Source organism: Caretta caretta, chromosome 4, assembly GCF_965140235.1.
Source record: "Caretta caretta isolate rCarCar2 chromosome 4, rCarCar1.hap1, whole genome shotgun sequence".
NCBI classification, from domain to species: domain Eukaryota; kingdom Metazoa; phylum Chordata; order Testudines; family Cheloniidae; genus Caretta; species Caretta caretta.
Genome location: NC_134209.1, coordinates 106,111,249 through 106,133,185, shown reverse-complemented (window position 1 = coordinate 106,133,185; position 21,937 = coordinate 106,111,249). Strand labels below are relative to the sequence as shown.

The 21,937-nt window shown below is 41.2% G+C and overlaps 1 protein-coding gene across 1 annotated transcript in view; it reads left to right on the top strand.

Moving 5' to 3' along the window:
• The first annotated feature begins 2,593 nt into the window (after positions 1 to 2,593).
• Positions 2,594 to 21,937, top strand: part of GRXCR1 (glutaredoxin and cysteine rich domain containing 1) — a 72,897-nt gene continuing 53,553 nt past the window's right edge. Inside the window, exon 1 of the mRNA XM_048848470.2 lies at positions 2,594 to 2,989. Coding sequence (XP_048704427.1) covers positions 2,594 to 2,989 — 396 coding nt within the window. The remainder of the gene's footprint in view (positions 2,990 to 21,937) is intronic.

The window sequence follows — 21,937 nt, the reverse complement described above, 5'->3', positions numbered from 1 at the left end:
TCCTAATCCTCTGGGTTTTTCAAATGTGACAAATAATTTTTACTGTTTAGGATTATTTCTGAGGATGTCTGTGACTTTATGACCAATCACAACTCACCAACACAGGTTGAATTTTGAATATTAAAATACTGAATACTCACACAGTGAGCTGTTCACAATCGTTTTGGTGAATAAAATGGATATATCTTAAGAAATTGCAACTGGCTGATGGATGTTTTTACACTAGATGCCTAAAAGATGTCACTGACTTAAGCTGGTCTTCTTGATCTTTGAAGCCTTTACCATAGGTGGAACTGAAACTATTTGAGACATACCACTGGAGTCCTGGGTGATGGGTAGTTGCACCAATACCCCATCAACCTTTTACATCAGTAAAAGCTCAGTTCTGCCATTCTTACATTAAATAGGACCTTACTCCACAAGTAGTTTTACTGGTTTCAGTAGAACTATTTGTGGAGTAAGGTACCACTCAACATAAGAGGAAGCCCTAGGTATTCATGGTTTGTTGTGAAGGGACCTAGATTGCTCTGTCATTAAGTTAATCTTGTCCCACTTTTCTTTGTTTGATCACTGTTTGTCTCAGTTTATTACCTTTCTCTTCTGTCTTTTTTTCCAGATTCCCTTGATCAAGCACATTGTGCAATTTACGTAACAGAATACAGACCAGTGTTATTTTTACATCAATTTGTTACTTTACATATCAGAATGTGATTGGCCTTATTCTTCTCTTCCATTTTGCTCTTGCACCATAAATAAAAGGCCACCATCAGCACACACACAGCCATAATTGTACTTTTATTCACATAATTCCATTGATATTGCACGGAGTTACAAAAAGAGCAAATTTTGGATGAACCTGTGACTGAGAGTTGAACAGCAGATCAAGAAAGTGGTATCTGTAAACATAGGCACTGACTGTCAGTGCTCTGGGGCTGGTAAAAAAACAGTGGGTGCTCAGCACCCACCGGCAGCACCGCAGATCAGCACCTTCCTCTCTCCCACCAGTGTCTCCCACTCATCATCAGCGCTGCTGATCAGCTTCTTTCCCTTCCTCCCAGTGCCTCTCCCTCACTGTGATCAGCCGTTCAGCAGCATGCAGGAGGTGCTGGGGAGAAGGGGCAGGAGCAGGGGGCGGGGTCAGAATGGTGGTGGGAAGAGGTGGGGCAGGGGCTTGCAGAAAGGGGTGGAGTGTGGCAAGGCCTGGGGCAGAGTGGTGGTCAGCGCCTCGGTTTGTAAAGCAATGTTCCCAGCATCCATCCCTCTCCAAAATTGGAGCTCAGGATTTTCAACTTAAGTGCAAAGTGTATATATAATTCTTGAACCCTTTCATTTTCAGTTTAAACTGATTTTTACTGTAAAATTCCCGGGTTTACAAAAAGTGTTCAGCTTTATTTTTCACCCTACTTTTTGTATCATTCAAATATATAAAAATAGCATGTTTTATTAGGAAAATACAATACGTTGCATGATATATAGATATCACAATAATACATTAGTTTGTGCGTATATGCAAAGCTGCCTGTTGAAGTAAGGCTATGTATTAGTCTAGAAGATGCACAGTAAACAAACAGGCATGCATGCAAACTCTAAAGTGCATGTGCATCTGAATGTACTCATGAATCTCACGCTCATCACATACACCTTTCAAGCTGTTAGCAGATAACGGTTTAAAGATTTGACACTAACATGGGAAGAAAATGAAAATCTGTATTAGAATACAAGGAAGTATTTGAAAGTTTAAAAAAAAGGAGAAAAGGAGGAAGTTGAGTATATGCGATGCAAATGGTATGGCTCAATTATGAAATGTAAATATATGTAGGCTAATAGTTTTAAGCCTACGACAGTGAACTATTTATTCAAATGAAAAGTTTTATTTGGGGATTAGAGATGTATTGTTTTCTTAAGCTCAAAGGTGGCATTGTGTTTTGAGTTCTGTTTTAGTTCTGCGGCAAACCACATTAATGAATGGAATTCAAAGCATTAATCTACTGAATACCTTTTTCCCCCGTCTTTCCATATACCAAAATAAACCAATATTTACCCAGTAAAATTAATAGGTTTTTTTGCACTGATTTTCACCTGTTTCTTTTGTTGTGGTAATAAACATTGATACATTCCTGGGAAAAATTAAATAAAATAAAAACTGAAAATGAAAGGCCCTAATAATTCTACACAGATGAACCCTGAGGAAAATTCTTCCTTCCTTTTTTGCGCTTTTCAACAAAGTTTTATTCACATGAACTCATGTAACTTATGTTTCTTTGATTGAAACCAAAATTCAGATCAGCATCTATTCATATTCTCTCTCTCTAACTGCTAAAAAACCAACACAATGGCTCTTTAATATTTAATTGATGATATCATTTTGCAGGTTTTAGTTTAAAGGTAACCATAGCACAAACACATTCATTATTAACTGTGGAACTGCAGTGTAGGCTCTTGGGAATCCTCTTTCCTTTACACTTCAGTTTAATATGAGTGCTGCTGTCCCTGGAAAACAGTTCTGATATTGTTTTAAAGTGTGGCAAGTTGGCAATTACAGTCACAGCCTAAACCAGAACAATGTAAATGGCGGATATCAATAGATGGGACAATGCTTAAAAGCGAGATGAAGACTGAAGGTGAGAGGAAGCTGAGGAAAGTCCGATTTCGAATTGCTTCCTCTCACAGTGGGAGAGTACTAAAGGAAGTGTATGCAGATGGAGAAACCGCAGACTCTTTGGATTCTGAATATACCAGTAGTTCAGAGACTGACCAAACCAGCAGACTGAGTGAAGCGGATGGACAGCAGAATGGACATTTAGGATCTGAGTGTGATGAAAATGAGAATGAGCAAGATGACTTGTTCATTTTAGTGAGAGCTACTAAAGAGAGGGGCTTTGGTACAAAACGAGTCAACATTCTAAGCAAAAATGGTACAGTGAGAGGAGTCAAACACAAAGTCAGTGCTGGTCAAGCCCTCTTTAACAATTTGTCAAAAATATTTCAGGTAAGTGAAGCAGCTTTGCTAATTGTGAAAACTTTCATTTACCCTGTGTCTCATCTTTTTCTCCTATTTCTTTCAAGCCTCTCTTATTTTATGAGTTCTCATACTTCAGTATTCATAACTGATGCCACTGAAGGCTCTCATGTACAGGAGAGAATGATTGTTCCTATACCAACTCCACAGCACAAATTGGTTTGGAAACTTCTCTCAGTATTCACCTCCCCTAGGGTTTGCTGGCTAAAAATGGATACTCTCTGCCTAGCATGTAAAGACCTGGAGTGAGGATATGACTGAAGAAATTAATTTTCAGCTTCATTAGAAGCATTAAGAATGATATATGGGGTCATATGCCATTTCCAGCCCTATGGTATCTGTTTTAACTGGTTTACCATGACATCTGCTATCCTTTCTCTATAAATAATTCTGTTGTGTTTAACCCAATTAGTAAGTCAAATTAGATGCAGAATACCACCAATGACACATCTCCCATTTAAAGGTTAATGATATCTAGTCAGCTGTCTCTCTTATTAAGGTCTGTTTTTCACTAATCTGCTGGAAGGAACTGAAAACCTATATTTAAAATGGTTTATGCCACTTTGAACCCTTAGGCTGAAAGCCAGATTTCTCAGAAAAATAAAATAAAATTGTCTTTTTTTAAAATAGCTTAGATTTCATACAATAATACTACAACATCTAGAATCATAGAATCATAGAATCATAGAATATAAGGGTTGGAAGGGACCCCAGAAGGTCATCTAGTCCAACCCCCTGCTCAAAGCAGGACCAATTCCCAGTTAAATCATCCCAGCCAGGGCTTTGTCAAGCCTGACCTTAAAAACCTCTAAGGAAGGAGATTCTACCACCTCCCTAGGTAACGCATTCCAGTGCTTCACCACCCTCATAGTGAAAAAGTTTTTCCTAATATCCAATCTAAACCTCCCCCACTGTAACTTGAGACCATTACTCCTCGTTCTGTCATCTGATACCATTGAGAACAGTCTAGAGCCATCCTCTTTGGAACCCCCTTTCAGGTAGTTGAAAACAGCTATCAAATCCCCCCTCATTCTTCTCTTCTGCAGGCTAAACAATCCCAGCTCCCTCAGCCTCTCCTCATAACTCATATGTTCCAGACCCCTAATCATTTTTGTTGCCCTTCGCTGGACTCTCTCCAATTTATCCACATCCTTCTTGAAGTGTGGGGCCCAAAACTGGACACAGTACTCCAGATGAGGCCTCACCAATGTCGAATAGAGGGGAACGATCACGTCCCTCGATCTGCTCGCTATGCCCCTACTTATACATCCCAAAATGCCATTGGCCTTCTTGGCAACAAGGGCACACTGCTGACTCATATCCAGCTTCTCGTCCACTGTCACCCCTAGGTCCTTTTCCGCAGAACTGCTGCCTAGCCATTCGGTCCCTAGTCTGTAGCTGTGCATTGGGTTCTTCCGTCCTAAGTGCAGGACCCTGCACTTATCCTTATTGAACCTCATCAGATTTCTTTTGGCCCAATCCTCCAATTTGTCTAGGTCCTTCTGTATCCTATCCCTCCCCTCCAGTGTATCTACCACTCCTCCCAGTTTAGTATCTACTATTCACTAGCTCTGCTATACTATTTTTGAATTATTAATGTTCAAATTGTGCTAGCATGCGTGTTGTTATTCATGGTTTCCTAGAAGGAATCGATGTCCAATGTGTTTATCATGATATTGAAAATTAACACATGCTAGTTTTAGAGGATGTATTGTTTTAGAAGCATTTGTGTAATATCTAAGGGGGGTGGGGTTTTATATAAGTACTTATTTATTGAAATTAAATGTTCTATTTATGAGAAGTCTCTCTGAGTTTTATGCTGTGTTCTTATTTAACAAACATGTAATCTTATTACAGTCACCCTTGCCTTCCTATCCCCGGGTTTAGAACGTAAGATCTTCAGGGCAGGAACCATGGGCCTAATTCTGCTCTCACCAATTTTATACCAGTGTAAATCCATTGACTTCAGTGGAGTCACTCCTGTTAAGTGCAATAAGAATCTGGTCCAGCAACTTTACTTATTTCTGTGAAATGTTTAGAAGGACGGCATCCGGGAAAGGCTTCACAGGAAAATAACCAGAGAAAACTATACACAGAGAAGGTAGATCAGACTCTTGGTTTTGATGTGTTCCTCCACTGGATGATATCATTGCCAACAAAAAGAAACTACTCTGAAAAACTGGAACACACAGATATTTTAAACAGTTTGAACAAAGCATAAGGAAAGTTCCCTGCACAACAGTTACCACAAATTCTAGGTTCAGAGTCTAGCGGAGAGGAATTATCTTTTGCCAATGATTTCTATGGTATGAAGTCTGTAACACTGATTGGTATAAATGTGGGATACCAGAGTGCAAAGGTTTCCTTTGAGACTGCTGGAGTCCTGTGTGAGATCTGTTCAGATATCCCTCCTTATTAAAAATGGAATGGTATCTGCCTTCCTCTTGAAAAAAGATCACCACCGCATGATTTCTATTGTTATTCCATGAGCTTGATCAGGACCTTCTCTTCCCCAACAAAAGAGAGTGTAAAAAGTAGTAATTTTGTGGTAAAAGGTATGACAAGATAATTTTGTTTCTCTCTCAAAAGGATATGCTTCAGCACCCTCTGGTCTATGGACCTTCTAGAGGGTCCAATGTTGAAGAGCTGTGACTGTCTGCAGTTGTATTCTTTTCTCTATAGGGAAGGGGCAACTAGCTGTATAACAGTTCAGTCAAACTTTTATGGAGGTTCCAATATCTGAGGTGAGATTCTGACCTTGCTTGCATGTTGATTCAGAACTAAATGGCCTGATTATATGTTTGTCAGGATCCTTACCTGAAACAGTCATTTGAAATCCCAAAGTATGCACAGAAATTCCTGGGTCAATCCTGAGTCTAAGTTGTGGATGGATTCTTGAATATTATTATTTGGATCAGAGTAACTAAGAAATGATTTATAATGAAAAATGTGATTTGGAATCTCAAGCATGCAGTATGTGTGTGTCCTGTGATCACTAACAGTGGCTTCTCGAGGTATACTGCCAGTTGTGGCCACACGATTTTGGTCCTCTGGCCCAACTTCCACATCAAAGCCTTTGTTAACAACTACTAACTGTGGCAAATATTCTCTAGTGTTGAGCAATGGCAGACTTCAAAACAAGTAATTTCTAGCAGGAAGTAGAGACACTCCATATATATACAGAGACAAGTGCGGATTTTGGTAAATGGAGTTTGGTGAAGCAGGCAAGCTGTTTTCATCTTTTATACTCAGAAGGACTAAGAATACCTGAGCCCAGCAAGTCTTCTGTGAATTTTAAATGTTCCAGAGAGATTTTTGGATTTTGAATAATTCTCTATTCATGCTACTGAGTGCACCCCTATGGAAGTGGTGCAGATAGTTCCTTCAAAAAGGCTACCTATTCAGACATGGCTCATGGCCACCACACCTTTAATGAATATGAGCAGAGTAGATCTGTTAGGTGGGAAATATTTCTAGATTAAAACAAGAATTTGCCTGTTGTTGAAGCTCAGTCAGAGAGAGAGTTTACACATAGATCCGTTGCTCACTTCTACAAGAAGACTTGGAGCATCTCTGCCACAAGGCAGATGGATGGCTAATGATTTCAGCCATTTGTGAAACAGTAACTGGGATTGAAACCTCAGTTTATCTAATAATTGGTCCCTGTACATACTTTTGGGTTCAAACATTGTTAGAGGGCTTATTCCTTCACCCACTTACTTCCCTGGTCCTTCTCACATGAACAGAGAGCAACAATACCCGAAGTCCAAAGGTGCAAACAATTCGATGTTTATTGGGGTGAACTTCCAGCAAGCATGATTCCAGTTTCCTTCCTTAGTATCCTCCTTCCCAGCTCTGACACCACAGAGCCTTACACCTGTGTCCCTGTTCCCATTCCTACCCTTAGCCAAACATGATTCTAACTTCCTTACTCCCATTCCCTGTTCCCATTTCCCCCTTTAGCAAAACATGATTCCAATTTTCTTACCCCCATTCCCTGTTCCCATCTCCCTTACCCACATGCCCATGCCCACCCACACCCACACCCACTCACTTCCTCATTGACTACAGATTATATAGTAAAACTTGAGTTCTGCTTAGCTATACCTTAACCAATCATTTTCCTGAAATTTAACTAACCAATCCTAACATATTGTAACATGATTATGTAACCAATTATATCCCACCACCTTAATTAGTTTACACCCAGCAAAATTAATTATACAGCAGACAGGAACAATCACAGAACCAGACAGAGATTATACAGACAAACAATAGCAAAGTGGGAACTACAATGACAAGACAACACAGAAGTGAGGATTTCACATCCCAGCTATTGATAAGTGAGTTCTTGCCAGACAGGATGCTATCAAACTAAGTTTCCTTTTACATTTTCTAGGCACTTCCCTTTCTCTGGAGGTGATAGGAATACAATCCTGTCCTGATACTGCCTAACAGCCCAATAGCACCTTATTTCAATGTGACTAGTTTGGAATGTGAGGATGTGACTGTTCGCTTCCCAGCTTATGGCTGCCTCTGCTGCTTAGCCAAAGGCCTTAGCCTAAGAACAGGGCCTCAGACTGTCACAGTAAGAGAAGGCCCTTACACCAGCAGATAGTGGTTTTGATTCTTTCTTTTATACCTCTATAATTAGCCAAGTGATAAGAATACACCTAAATTCTTAGAGTATAGGCCTTTACAGACAGGCCTGAATATCTATATCCTAACAACCATATATTGAAATGCTCTGCAAATAAGAGGGGCCACAGCAATTCAACCAAGCTTAATCATTTACACCTGAGGTTTGAGGCAGGTATTGAAAGTGCTGAAAGATGGCCAAGACAGCACCAAGAAAATTACTTTCTCGGCTCGCAGGGTGGGGATGCTATTACCCTTGGCAATTCAAACAGGTCATGCAGGGAACTGCATGGTGTGAAGGGAATTATGCTGGGGTTCGGGGAGGGTTTAATTCCATTTTAGGATGTGGATGCTTTGAAATTGGGGTAGGGAGGCTGCCACGAAACCAGCCCTTCTGATACCCCAATGGGAGCTTGGTTTCTGTAGCAACCCCTTCCCACTTTCCCTCTAAGCTGCTGGTGCCTGAAATAGAGAATGTTGCCATAGCAACCCCCTCAGCCTCTCCTTGTGCTTCAGTGAAAATGGGAACAAGGTTGCCATGGCAACATCTTCCCACTCCCTTTTAATGTGAGTTGATGCCTCCAGCAAGGAAGGAGACGTAATTCCCCTGTCTTCCTGCAGCATGCTCTGAAGCCTGTGGGTGGAGGACTCACTTTGTGTCCAGCCTGGAGCACAGGGCCGGGGAGGCCTCAACCCAGTTGATATAAAGCATTTTCCACTGAGTCCAGAGTGGGGTTCTAAGTTAATGACCCTCACTGGCTACTCAGTACTAGGCCTGAGACCCTATCAGCGACTCCACTGGGTACTTGGAACCAGGCTTAAGTAATATCAATGACCTTGTTGGATGCTCAAGACTAGGCCTGGGGCCTACTGAGGGTCATGTTATCACTCAGAACAAGGTTTGAACCTCATGGATGTCTTCTTTAGGTATTCAAGATTAGGACTGGAACACATTGATAACCTTTTTGAATGCTCAGGACCAGGCCTAAGACATGTTGATATGCACTCAGGACTCAGTGTGTTGGTGACAAGGCATTTGTCACTAGGAGTTCAGTATAGCAAAATTGAGCAGATACTTGTGATTGAAGCTACAGCAGACAATCAACTGGAGATCCTCAACCATCAGCATTTGAAAAGGAACTGCACTCCAAGAATGCCCTACTGCTGCATGCCCTCAATGGGAAGGAAGATACCACCTTCTGGCATAGAACTATGGGAGTGACCTGCTACTTATACTCAGGGTGGGATCCAGGAAGGGACTTAGGTGTTGCAATACTGACTGTCACAGTACCTAACTTTTAGGTGCCTAGAAAATCATAGGAACAAGATTGCAATCCACGAAGCTGAGTAAGACACCTAGGCTCCCTATACAATGAATGGGAGGAGAGAGAAGGACTCTGTAGCCCAGAGATTGGGGCACGCACCTGGGATGTCAGAGACCCTGAGTCCCTTCCCCCTGCTCCAACCTCTCTTTCATTATTTATCCACGGTGGAACAACTTCAACAGGAACGACTGAGGGAGCCCCACATCAGAATAACTCAGCGGCTAGAGCTCTGTCCTGACAGGTGGGAGACCCCTGTTCAAATCCTCTCTCACCCTCTGACATGAACCTGAGTCTCTCACATTGCAGGTGAGTACTCTAAGCCCTGGGCTAAAAGTTATAAGGTGGGTACCACCATCTCATCCAGCTGGTGCCCTATGCATAGGTGCAGTCTGAACATGCCTACCATACTGGGTCCTCCCATGAGAGTTAGGTGGATGAATGCCTGTCTTTCCCTGGTTTGTGAATCATCTGGGGCTTAGGTTGGAGAGGAGTCTTGGTGCCCAGAGTAGCACTGCACATGTTCAGAGGTAGAGACATAAGGACATTTTAATCTGAAAAGCTGAGGCACTGAATGAGTTTAGGCACCTACTGGGTCAGTGGGAGTGTTGTGGGTGGCAGTGGAACCAAAACTGGGATGTAGGCACTGAAAACAGGAACTTAGTTGCCTAAGTCTGGAGTTTAGGTGCCTAAATTCTCTCATGGATCTTATTTTAGGAGCATATACTCATTGGATGCAGCTGTGGTTTAACTGTTGTCTTTAGATTAGTTTAGTAATATTGATTTGAGGTTTATAGTAATACTCTGCATACTCATTAATTAAATATACTTAATCTCTATGGCACACATTTTTAGTACCTCTACAGGCTTGAATATGCCTACAATTTTTCTATAAAATATAAGAATGGCGTGATTTCTGTTTTCTTAAAATAAATGCTAACACTCCTTAGAACCAATCTTTGGTGACTTGCGTATGCCTCATATAGCATCTAGGTAATATAGAGCAAAACTGAGTGAATCATTTGGTACATCACTAACTAGCATGATGTTCAATTCATGCTAGATTTCCTACCACGAGGTGTGGTACAGTGGAGCCCAGGCAAAAGATTTGTACAGATCCTTTCCCTCCTTATCACAGTTCCAGCAGAGATCTTTTTATTTAATTCCAGGCTTATAACACTCTGCTGGGCATCTAGTATGTTCTGAAAAGTCACTTGCTGTTTGATTAACTACAGAACTAAATCAAGGCAAGCCTGCTAGCATCCATTATATTAGGGGAGGTGCGGTTAACAAATCTGATTAATGTATTTGTGGATGTAGCAATAAGTGCTTTTCAAGCTCTTTTCCAATACAATGTCATAGACAAGACTAATGTGTAATGTTGCAAAGTATAGTATTGACAATGAAATACTCAGCTAGATAGAGTTAGCTTATTAAGACTGAAGAGAGGGGTGGTAAATGGTGAAATCAGATAAAAATGCAACAAATGGAGTGCTTCAGGGATTGTTTTGCAAGCCCCTTGTCATTTTCTCTGTTCATCGGTGACCTGGGGGAGTGAATATGTGATGATGTTTTCAACTTTGCAGATGCTGCAAAAATAGGAGGGCTGACCAATACCAAATAGCAAGCAGAATAGAGCCAATGGGAGTTCAAAAAAGAATTGTGCTTTAAATAGTACAAGCTGCAAAACACTGTTTGGGAAAGGATTTGGGAGTGACAGGTGAAGGGAAACCTAAAATTATAGGCTGGATGGAATGTAGCTACAGCCCCTTATTAGGGGCAGAGTGGAGGTCATAATCCCCAGAACTCTAGAGGACACAGGAGAAGAATGAATACTGTACTCCTATTTGGAGAGAGTCATTGCTCTTGCCCTCCCACTCCCTGGTCAGATTTTCATCATGGGCCACACTAGTCCTGCAGAGTCCTTTGACTCCCTTAACATAAAGGTTCCCACTAGACCTGAATCATACTTATGGGGAACAAGAGGAAGAGAAGCTTCTTGTGCCAGAGCCTCCTTGTGGGATGTCTGCACAATACACAGGTTCCAAAATAGCAGATTTCACAGAAAAGGGAATTGCAAGGTCAGCAGTACCAGTCAGCCAGGCTGCTATGGAACCCCAGCTGTAATCTAAAGCTACATCATTTGTATGGATCTTGAAGGAGAGTGACCTTCCTCCTTTGGGATAAATTCTGATATGCAGGTTTATTTAAACTTATACTTCCTTGTGCCAGCTTTCACTTGGAATCTTGTGACCATTCTGAGCACTATATTATAGAAGTCTATTGAAGAATTAGAGAGTAGATGAAAAATGGTAACAAGGCTGACAAATGCCAGTGGAGTAATAGCTGTGAGAAGTTAGGAAAATTAGATTTCTGTCCATTAGAAAATAGAAAAGGCATAACTGGAGTGTCCAAAATCTGAGAGAGGCATGGGAAGGGAGAAAACTGTTGTTGCAAAACAATTTTAAGAAGCCATGTAATTTTGTCAAGTTACCTCAACTGCTTGGGACTAATACTGTAGTTTTTTCATAGATTCATAGATATTTAGGCCAGAAGGGACCATTATGATCATCTAGTCTGACCTCCTGCACAATGCAGGCCACAGAATTTCACCCACCACTCCTAAAAAAGACCTCACATCTATATCTGTGCTATTGAAGTCCCCAAATTGTAGTTTGAAGACCTCAAGGAGCAGAGAATCCTCCAGCAAGTGACCCGTGCCCCATGCTACAGAGGAAGGCGAAAAACCTCCAGGGCCTTCCAATCTGCCCTGGAGGAAAATTCCTTCCCGACCCCAAATATGGCGATCAGCTAAACCCTGAGCATATGGGCAAGATTCATCAGCCAGATACTACAGAAAATTCCTTCCCGGGTAACTTGGATCTTACCCCATCTAAAAACCCATCACAGGCCATTGGGCCTATTTACCATGAATATTTAATTACCAAAACCATGTTATCCCATCATACCATCTCCTCCATAAACTTATCGAGTTTAATCTTAAAGCAAGATAGATCTTTTGTCCCCACTACTTCCCTCGGAAGGCTATTCCAAAACTTCACTCCTCTGATGGTTAGAAACCTTCGTCTAATTTCTAATCTAAATTTCCTAGTGGCCAGTTTATATCCATTTGTTCTTGTGTCCACATTGGTACTGAGTTTAAATAATTCCTCTCCCTCTCTGGTATTTATCCCTCTGATATATTTATAGAGAGCAATCATATCTCCCCTCAACCTTCTTTTAGTTAGGCTAAACAAGCCAAGCTCCCTGAGTCTCCTTTCATAAGACAAGTTTTCCATTCCTCGGATCATCCTAGTAGCCCTTCTCTGTACCTGTTCCAGTTTGAATTCATCCTTCTTAAACATGGGAGACCAGAACTGCACACAGTATTCCAGGTGAGGTCTCACCAGTGCCTTATATAATGGTACTAAAACCTCCTTATCCCTACTGGAAATACCTCTCCTGATGCATCCCAAGATGACATTAGCTTTTTTCACAGCCATATCACATTGGCAGCTCATAGTCATCCTATGATCAACCAATACTCCAAGGTCCTTTTCCTCCTCCGTTACTTCTAGTTGATGCGTCCCTAGCTTATAACTAAAATTCTTGTTATTAATCCCTAAATGCATGACCTTACACTTCTCACTATTAAATTTCATCCTATTCCTATTACTCCAGTTTACAAGGTCATCCAGATCCTCCTGTAGGGTATCCCTGTCCTTCTCTAAATTAGCAATACCTCCCAGCTTTGTATCATCTGCAAACTTTATTAGCACATTCCCACTTTTTGTGCCCAGGTCAGTAATAAAAAGATTAAATAAGATTGGTCCCAAAACCGATCCTTGAGGAACTCCACTGGTAACCTCCCTCCAACTTGACAGTTCACCTTTCAGTAGGACCCGTTGTAGTCTCCCCTTTAACCAATTCCCTATCCACCTTTCAATTTTCCTATTGATGCCCATCTTATCCAATTTAACTAATAATTCCCCATGTGGCACAGTATCAAACGCCTTACTAAAATCTAAGTAAATTAGATCCACTGCGTTTCCTTTATCTAAAAAATCTGTTACTCTCTCAAAGAAGGAGATCAGGTTGGTTTGGCACGATCTACCTTTTGTAAAACCATGTTGTAATTTGTCCCATTTACCATTGACTTCAATGTCCTTAACTACCTTCTCCTTCAAAATTTTTTCCAAGACCTTGCATACTACAGATGTCAAACTAACAGGCCTATAATTACTTGGATCACTTTTTTTCCCTTTCTTAAAAATAGGAACTATGTTAGCAATTCTCCAATCATACGGTACAACCCCTGAGTTTACAGATTCATTAAAAATTCTTGCTAATGGGCTTGCAATTTCTTGTGCCAATTCTTTTAATATTCTTGGATGAAGATTATCTGGGCCCCCCGATTTAGTCCCATTAAGCTGTTTGAGTTTCGCTTCTACCTCAGATATGGTGATGTCTACCTCCATATCCTCATTCCCATTTATCATGCTACCATTATCCCTAAGATCCTCTTTAGTCTTATTAAAGACTGAGGCAAAGTATTTGTTTAGATATTGGGCCATGCCTAGATTATCCTTGACCTCCACTCCATCCTCAGTTTTTAGCGGTCCCACTTCTTCTTTCTTTGTTTTCTTCCTATTTATATGACTATAGAACCTTTTACTATTGGTTTTAATTCCCTTTGCAAGGTCCAACTCTACTTGACTTTTAGCCTGTCTCACTTTATCCCTACATATTCTGACCTCAATAAGGTAGCTTTCCTTACTGATCCCTCCCTTCTTCCACTCCCTATATGCTTTCTGCTTTTTCTTAATTACCTCTCTAAGATGCTTGCTCATCCAGCTTGGTCTACAACTCCTGCCTATGAATTTTTTCCCCTTTCTTGGGATGCAGGCTTCCGATAGCTTCTGCAGCTTTAATTTAAAATAATCCCAGGCCTCCTCTACCTTTAAACCCATAAATTCTTCAGTCCAATCCACTTCCCTAACTAATTTCCTTAATTTTTGAAAGTCAGCCCTTTTGAAATCAAAAACCCTAGTTGCAGATTTATTTTTGTTAATCCTTCCATTCAGTTTGAACTGAATTAGCTCATGATCACTTGAGCCAAGATTATCCCCTACAACCATTTCCTCTATGAGGTCCTCATTACTCACCAAGACCAAATCTAAAATGGCATCCCCTCTAGTCGGTTCAGCAACTACTTGCTGAAGGAATCCATCAGCTATCGCATCTAGGAAAATCTGAGCCCTATTATTATTACTAGCACTCGTCCTCCAGTCTATATCTGGGAAGTTAAAGTCTCCCATGATCACACAGTTTCCATTAGTATTTACTTTATTAAAAACATTAAAAAGGGCTCTATCCATATCCAAATTAGATCCCGGCGGTCTATAGCACACCCCAAGCACTATCCCAGGGGAGGCTCTAATAGTTTTCTTCCCCAATTTAATTGTTGCCCAGACAGACTCGGTCATATCCATTTCATCGCTTCTTATTTCTTTACATTCTATCTCATCATTGATATACAGTGCTACTCCACCACCTTTACCTTTATTTCGGTCTTTCCTAAACAGCACATACCCTTCAATACCTGTAGCCCAGTCATGACTACTATTCCACCAGGTCTCTGTTATACCTATAATATCTGGTTTCACTTCCTGCACCAGTAACTCTAGTTCCTCCATTTTATTACCTAGGCTCCTTGCATTGGTGTACAAACATCTTAATTTTTGCTGTTTGGCCTCACTCACATTCTGTACCCTATTAGGCACGGTTATTTTACTACCAGTATAACCTATTAGACTTGTATCTACACTGCCCTTCCTCCTACCTACAGCTGTATCCACTCTTACTTCATTTTCTTTCCACTCTATGCTAAATTCTGGCGTGGAGATTACCTGGACATCTCCCAACCATCTCCCCCAAATTCCTAGTTTAAAGCTCTCTTAATCAGTCTCTTAATAATTCTGATATGCAGGTTTATTTAAACTTATACTTCCTTGTGCCAGCTTTCACTTGGAATCTTGTGACCATTCTGAGCACTATATTATAGAAGTCTATTGAAGAATTAGAGAGTAGATGAAAAATGGTAACAAGGCTGACAAATGCCAGTGGAGTAATAGCTGTGAGAAGTTAGGAAAATTAGATTTCTGTCCATTAGAAAATAGAAAAGGCATAACTGGAGTGTCCAAAATCTGAGAGAGGCATGGGAAGGGAGAAAACTGTTGTTGCAAAACAATTTTAAGAAGCCATGTAATTTTGTCAAGTTACCTCAACTGCTTGGGACTAATACTGTAGTTTTCCTATAGTTAGTTTTATAGAACCACATGCTGAATAATTACATTGATTCCAAAAGGAGGATTTTAAACTCTGGGTTAATGGTCTTTCAGTTAGAGTCTATGGTTGATTAATTAGTGTATTAGTACCTGTTGTTCCCAGACTGCAAAAACAGCTATACATCAGCAGGTTTAGACAAGAGCATTATTATAGTGGCACTGTTCATGCTGTTACAGTTAAGGGTTTACTGGTGCTGCGTTGAAACACCTTACTGTTAAGGGTTTATAAATAGACTGGAAAAAATACAAGTTTCTGAAAGCTGATATACAAGATTTCAGACACGAGGGACTTCCCCTCCCCTCCAATTTTCCCCTAAGTTAGAGGAAAAAAAAAATCTTTTGACTGCTTGATTTACTGAATATCAAGAAACCAGCAACCAAAGCAAACCATGATATTTGATTGTTTGATTTCATCAGCGATTGTTCCATAAAAGTGGATTAGTTTTTGTTATTTTGGAGAAAGTAATATACATGTTTTTATTTTGAAAATTTCATCCAGCTCTGTATAGTACAGGCTCTTAGACCATGACCTACATGTAATCAGAGCTCCACAGATGCCGGTAAAGGATTCTTGCTCTATCCTGCTGAGGGACTCACAAGTGTGAACGCTTATTCTCATGTGGAATACTGGTGAAATCAGTGGTGCTCTGGATATAAATGGGATTTCTTGGCATTTCTTTTCCATGTTTGCATACATACCTATCTAATTATCCAGAATATTTCCTGAATCAGGAAAAATCTACATGTTTATCCACTGCTCCTTGGATCCTCTGTAGTCATTTTCACCTCTTCATGGTGAGTGTATATTGTTACCAAACTGAGTTCTCTGTTCACACTGGCAGCAGCATTTATATCTCCTTTGCATGGGTGACAATGCCTACAATAGGCACAAGGCAGTTGAGAATTGCCTTATGCATTTGCAGTACAATATTAAAGAGGATGTTAGTTTAAAATCTCTAGACAACCTAGAACCACACGTTCAAATCTTAACAGGATTGCCTCTGCACTCCATCCTTCCATGGTAGAAAAACTGAGCTTCCTGCAGCTTCCCACAGATGGGTCTGAATCCCAGATGCCACCAGGATCTAAGGGTAGGAGGCAATTGTAACTTCACACCTACCCTATTCAAGGTCTGGGTGGGGGCTGTTTTGACTTCTGGCACAGATTAGAGCACTCAGGCCTACCCTAACTTGTGCCTAATTGCCTTTGGTCACAAGGAGTTATTGCAGAGTTCACAAAAGCAAGCTGCTGTCAGCTACATGAGAAGGGCAAGAGTGAGCTAGAGCTCTGCAGCCATTTCTATGCCAGGGATACTTTCCTAAAGAGGAGGAAATTCCCTAATAGACACATCCATTGACTTTACAACCTCTTAACAGCAGCAGCAGAGCCCGCACGCAGGGGAAACAGTATAACTGTGAATGAAGCTCCTAACTTTAGTCTCTAGCCTGTCTTCAACAAGGCATTCAGCTTCTGAATTAGCATCCAAAATGCATTCCCTTCCTTCAATGTGGCATCATCATTAACACATTCTCCCCAAAACTAGCTGTTCTTGGGTTTCACTGCGGGACCTACTCTATCCTTCTTCTATCCCCTCACCCACTTCCATCTTTTAGAGAGTCACCAGCCTCTCTTCTATCCAGCTGGTCACTAACAAGATCCATCTGCCAGCATTAATCATCAATCAACAGTAACAACCCTGCACCTTTTTGCAGAGTCTACTACCTGTGCTTTGTAGGGTGACTCAACAGAACAATGATGTGTTCCTGTTGCAAGGTCTTTCTGAACCAACCTTAAAACTTGGTCCTGTGTACAGACATTTTAAAAATGCTTGTCATGTTTGCAGGAGTAGGGGGTTGCCTTGCTGTCCTGACCAAATTCCTGCCCGGCCCCTCGTTATTGAGCAACAAGCTGTTCACTGGTTGCCTTTCTCCTCTGTGCTGGATGGATTCCTGTGATGCTGTATATATATATATATATATATATATATATAGTTTGTGAAGCACTTTAGGTTAAAAGGTAAAATGTAAATGTTGTAAATAATTTACATGTATAAACTGTCCTAGATGCTTAGCAGCTGAAGTCAACCATCCAGGTTCAGGATAGTGCATATGTGGAAACTGAATGTCCTGCAGCTGATTTTAATATTTGCATGGAAGGTCATTTAGAGTAATGTCTAAACCGTGAAAATATTATAACAAACGTCTGGCCTCTTCAGTCTTCACATCTGTCAAACTGTGCAACTATTGATGTTGTGAAAATGGGGACAGAACTCTCCTCTTCCTAGTCCAAAAGCACATGCTTCTACCATTTGAGCTAAAAGGGAATCTCCTTTAGTGGCTCGTTGTCTAGGGCCCATGACAAATAGTGCTGATTTCATCCAGTAGAAGGCAATGGTACAAATACACAGCCAGTTAATTACAGTATAATACTATTTAGTTCTGAAGTTTTGTCACACTCTTAACAGCACCTCAGAAGGCACTGAGCCTGCACTGTGGTTTGCAAATACTGACTAGCTGAATAAGAATATTACACAATATTCCTGCAATACTGATGTTGTGCAGCAAAGGAAATCTGATATACAGTTTTAGCTCCTGATCATAAACCAGTGACAAGTCAGCCAATCATATGCTAACCAGCATGACTGCCACATGGAAGTGGTTAAGTAGCAGTTTCCTTCAGACCAAAAAAAAAAGAGAAAGTAATGATGTATTTGCAGATGAGAATCAGAATGAGAAGCAGCTAGACTACTCAGGTCTGTCAGAGCAGGCTGCAGACATCTGCGTGCTGTGGCTGGTGGTTTATTGCACACTGCATCCATACAAGATACATAATTAACAGCTTAAAGAAAGAAACAGTTGAAAGTATCCTGTAGGTGGTCTATCGGTTGGCTAAGAACAAAGTTTCCAGCAGCTACTGCAATAGTCTGCAGGATTATGAGTAAATCCCTAGTTTAACTGCATTAAAATAGGTTTTAAAATGAGGGAAATTTGCAGCCAGAAATAAAGGTATGGAACTTTAATTTTCCTTTGCCCCCTTTCATCACATGCTCATAGCATCTGGTACCAAATATGAAAAGTACTGGAGTATAAACATTTATCAAACTTCACCATTTAAGCCAGTCTCTATTTATAAGTAATTCGTGTACTACCTCTTTTCTGCTGGTGCTGGATAAGGTTCAGGAGAAAGATTCCTCCCAAACCAAACAGCCGAACTGCAGCGTTTTGCTAGGCACAAGAAACACATGCAGCAGCAGCATAATTCTACGCAGCCTCCCTCCGCTATCCAAATCAGCAAAGCTGGTCACAGAAATGCTGCTGGAGTCAGTGAAGTATGGACTCATTTCGCACATGACAAGAAAGATGACAGAAAAGCTATTTACTGTAAGTTGTGGGAAGCTTTAAACAACCATACTACAACTCTGCTTTTAGCGATCTCCAGAGGCACCGTCCATCAATACTATCAGAGGAGAATGTCTGCTATACCACAAAATCACCACATCTTTCCTTTGCCCTCCTCCCCTGCCCCCAGAAACATGCAAAAGTTTGTCCTCAGCTGATATGTGCACAGGTCTACAGCAACGAACAATATCATGTCTTATACTTATGAACCCCTGAACCAATCAATAAATACCAATGCAAAAGTCCAATCATAAAATCCTTCTGTATCAGGTTGCCCCCTAGTAACTAGTTTGGAACATCAGTGGCTACTGAATGGGTGATAATACTTTCAAAAGAAGCCCACAGAAAAACGAAGGCTTAACAAGACGTGCAGCAGCTAGTTGTAAGTAAATTATTTTTACAAAATCCTTCTTGTTCACACAGTTCATGTGATATAGAATGCAGTCAGAACCCCCTCTAATCCTGCAACTGGGGCCATAATCTTTAAAAAGAAAATGCAGTGTTGTGTGTGTGTAACTGAACGATGATGTGCTTCTGCTTTCCATATACTGCATCTTTTATTGCAAGAGGAGTATCTCTGCCTGCTGCAGAGCCATCTGTGAAGCAGTTGCCTTTGTGTTTCAATTCAGATGCAGAACGTCACAAAGTGCAGAACAGCAGAACTGGTGAAAAATGACAATGTTAAACACCGCCACACCTGCCTCCACCAATCATAGGTCTTAATGTGCTTCTTGAAAGTTACAGTTTCGTTCTTTCAATCAGGCTGATGCACAACTGAAGCATCCATAAGCCACAACCCCCAATGCCATCCGGAGAAACAACAAAACAGAAACACAACCCATCTCAGCACCCCCTCCCACAAAAAACCAAAGACCAGCCACCAGCCTCAACCTCCCCAAACAAAAAAAAAATCCCTCCTAAATAAACCCTTCAAAAAACACACACCAAAGGAAGAAAGTAATTTACAAAAGCAAATACTTCCTTAGTGATTCATTCAGAGGATGGATTCTGTGGGAGCTGCTGAGTGCTCAGGACTTTTGAAACCCAGGTTACTGATCTAGAGGCTTTGATCTGGACCTAGAAGTCTCTCTCTGAGCACCCATTTTTGAGATTAGCCATGACAGAGAGAAAAATTATCACACATTCTTCATATGACTGTTTGGTGGTTAGAAGGGCATTTTTACAGTTAATATTTGCAACTAAGTGCAAATTACTTCATCTTCACTTACAGAACTTTGTGTTCCTGTAAGTAACCTTGTACAGTATGGAGACATCACATCCTCAGCTGTTCTAAAATTCTGTAATGAAGGCATGATACAGGAGGGCGAGAGGTATAAAAATAGGGACGGTGTCCCACATTGAAAAAATTCAGCCCAAGATTTTATTCTGTCCATACTCGGACTTCAGTGGGAGGATCTAGGTACTCACACTTTTGGAAAAAATCAGGCTACTTAGTTAGGTGCCTATCTTTAGGCATCCACTGAGAAGCTTGGCGATCTATCTGCTTACTTCAGTTTTTTCTATAGCACCTATCACTGAAGTATCAGAGCACTTCCTTGAACTCTCATGAACACTTTGCCCGACAGTCTTTTCCCTAGAAGATATTGGTCCCTCTCCCTAAGGATCTATGAAAACAGTAAATCCAGGTGTTTTTTTCCCCCTTCTTCATTTTGATATTGTTCTCCCATGTATTTCTGTTGTTTTAATTGTAGCTCTGATTGGCGATTCTCTAGTAATGGGGGTGGATGAGATCTATCCAGGACCATAGGTTCGTCATGACACATGGCTGCCACAGGCCCCTCCCTGCATCATGACTCTCCACCCACCTAGAGTGGAGGTTGCAGGGAGGAAGTCTTCTCCTTTCCCAGATAGGCAAGAGCAGCAGTAATGGGGCCCTTATATCCCCCACTCGAACAGTAGCAGGGCTTCTCTTTCCCTTTGAGAACTGCAGGGGTCACAGCAGGAGTTCCCTCTCTTTCCCTGGAGAGACAGTGGCCCCACTATTTACCCCAGCATTGGGGTTTTATATACATGGGTGGGTGGCCAGGCCCACTGCACTCCTCTCTTCCTGCCATACATTGAGTTCTTGGTTGTGGTGATATTGGTGGGACCTGCAGAGCAATGTATCTAGGAGTTAATATAACCCATGCTTGCTTCCCAGTGGTACCTAAACCATCTAGAGAGTAATGAGTCTGCTATAGTCTTAACTAAGAGCAAGTGTTTAGTGCATGCAATAGAGGCTCATGGATTTAGCACCAGAGGTCCCAGGTTTAATCTTACCTGCCAACGGCATTCCATTTAACATGCCATTGAGCTGAATGTGGAAGTTCACATCTCTTGTAGCTATTGCTTCAGGCTCTCTGCAAACTCAGGCAGTCATCATTGTGTTGGTTACACTTAAGTCACATGTGACAAAGGGAACTAGCAGGCTAATTAACTCAGATTCAGCCTGTAGAGACATGAGACATATTAGTAGATAATGATTGTGGTGTGTGTGAGTTATATACACATATACACACACACACTAGTTAGTTCCTGTCTATCACTGTATTCTGGTAATTCAGGGATCAAAAGGAGATATGAACATTTAAATGAACTATGAATATAGTAATATCACTGTCTTGATTTCATAGAATATCAGCTTTGGAAGGGACCTCAGGAGGTCATCTAGTCCAACCCCCTTGCTCAAAGCAGGACCAATCCCCAACTAAATCATCCCAGCCAGGGCTTTGTCAAGCCTGACCTTAAAAATATCTAAGGAAGGAGATTCCACCACTTCCCTAGGTAATGCATTCCAGTGTTTCACCACCCTCCTAGTGAAAACATTTTTCCTAATATCCAACCTAAACCTCCCACACTGCAACTGGAGACCATTACTCCTCGTTCTGTCATCTGCTACCACTGAGAACAGTCTAGATCCATCCTCTTTGGAACCCCCTTTCAGGTAGTTGAAAGCAGCTATCAAATCCCCCCTCATTCTTCTCTTCCGCAGACTAAACAATCCCAGTTCCCTCAGCCTCTCCTCATAAGTCATGTGTTCCAGTCCCCTAATCATTTTTGTTGCCCTCTGCTGGACGTTTTCCAATTTTTCCACATCCTTCTTGTAGTGTGGGGCCCAAAACTGGACACAGTACTCCAGATGAGGCCTCACCAATGTCGAACAGAGGGGAACAATCGCGTCCCTCGATCTGCTGGCAATGCCCCTACTTATAC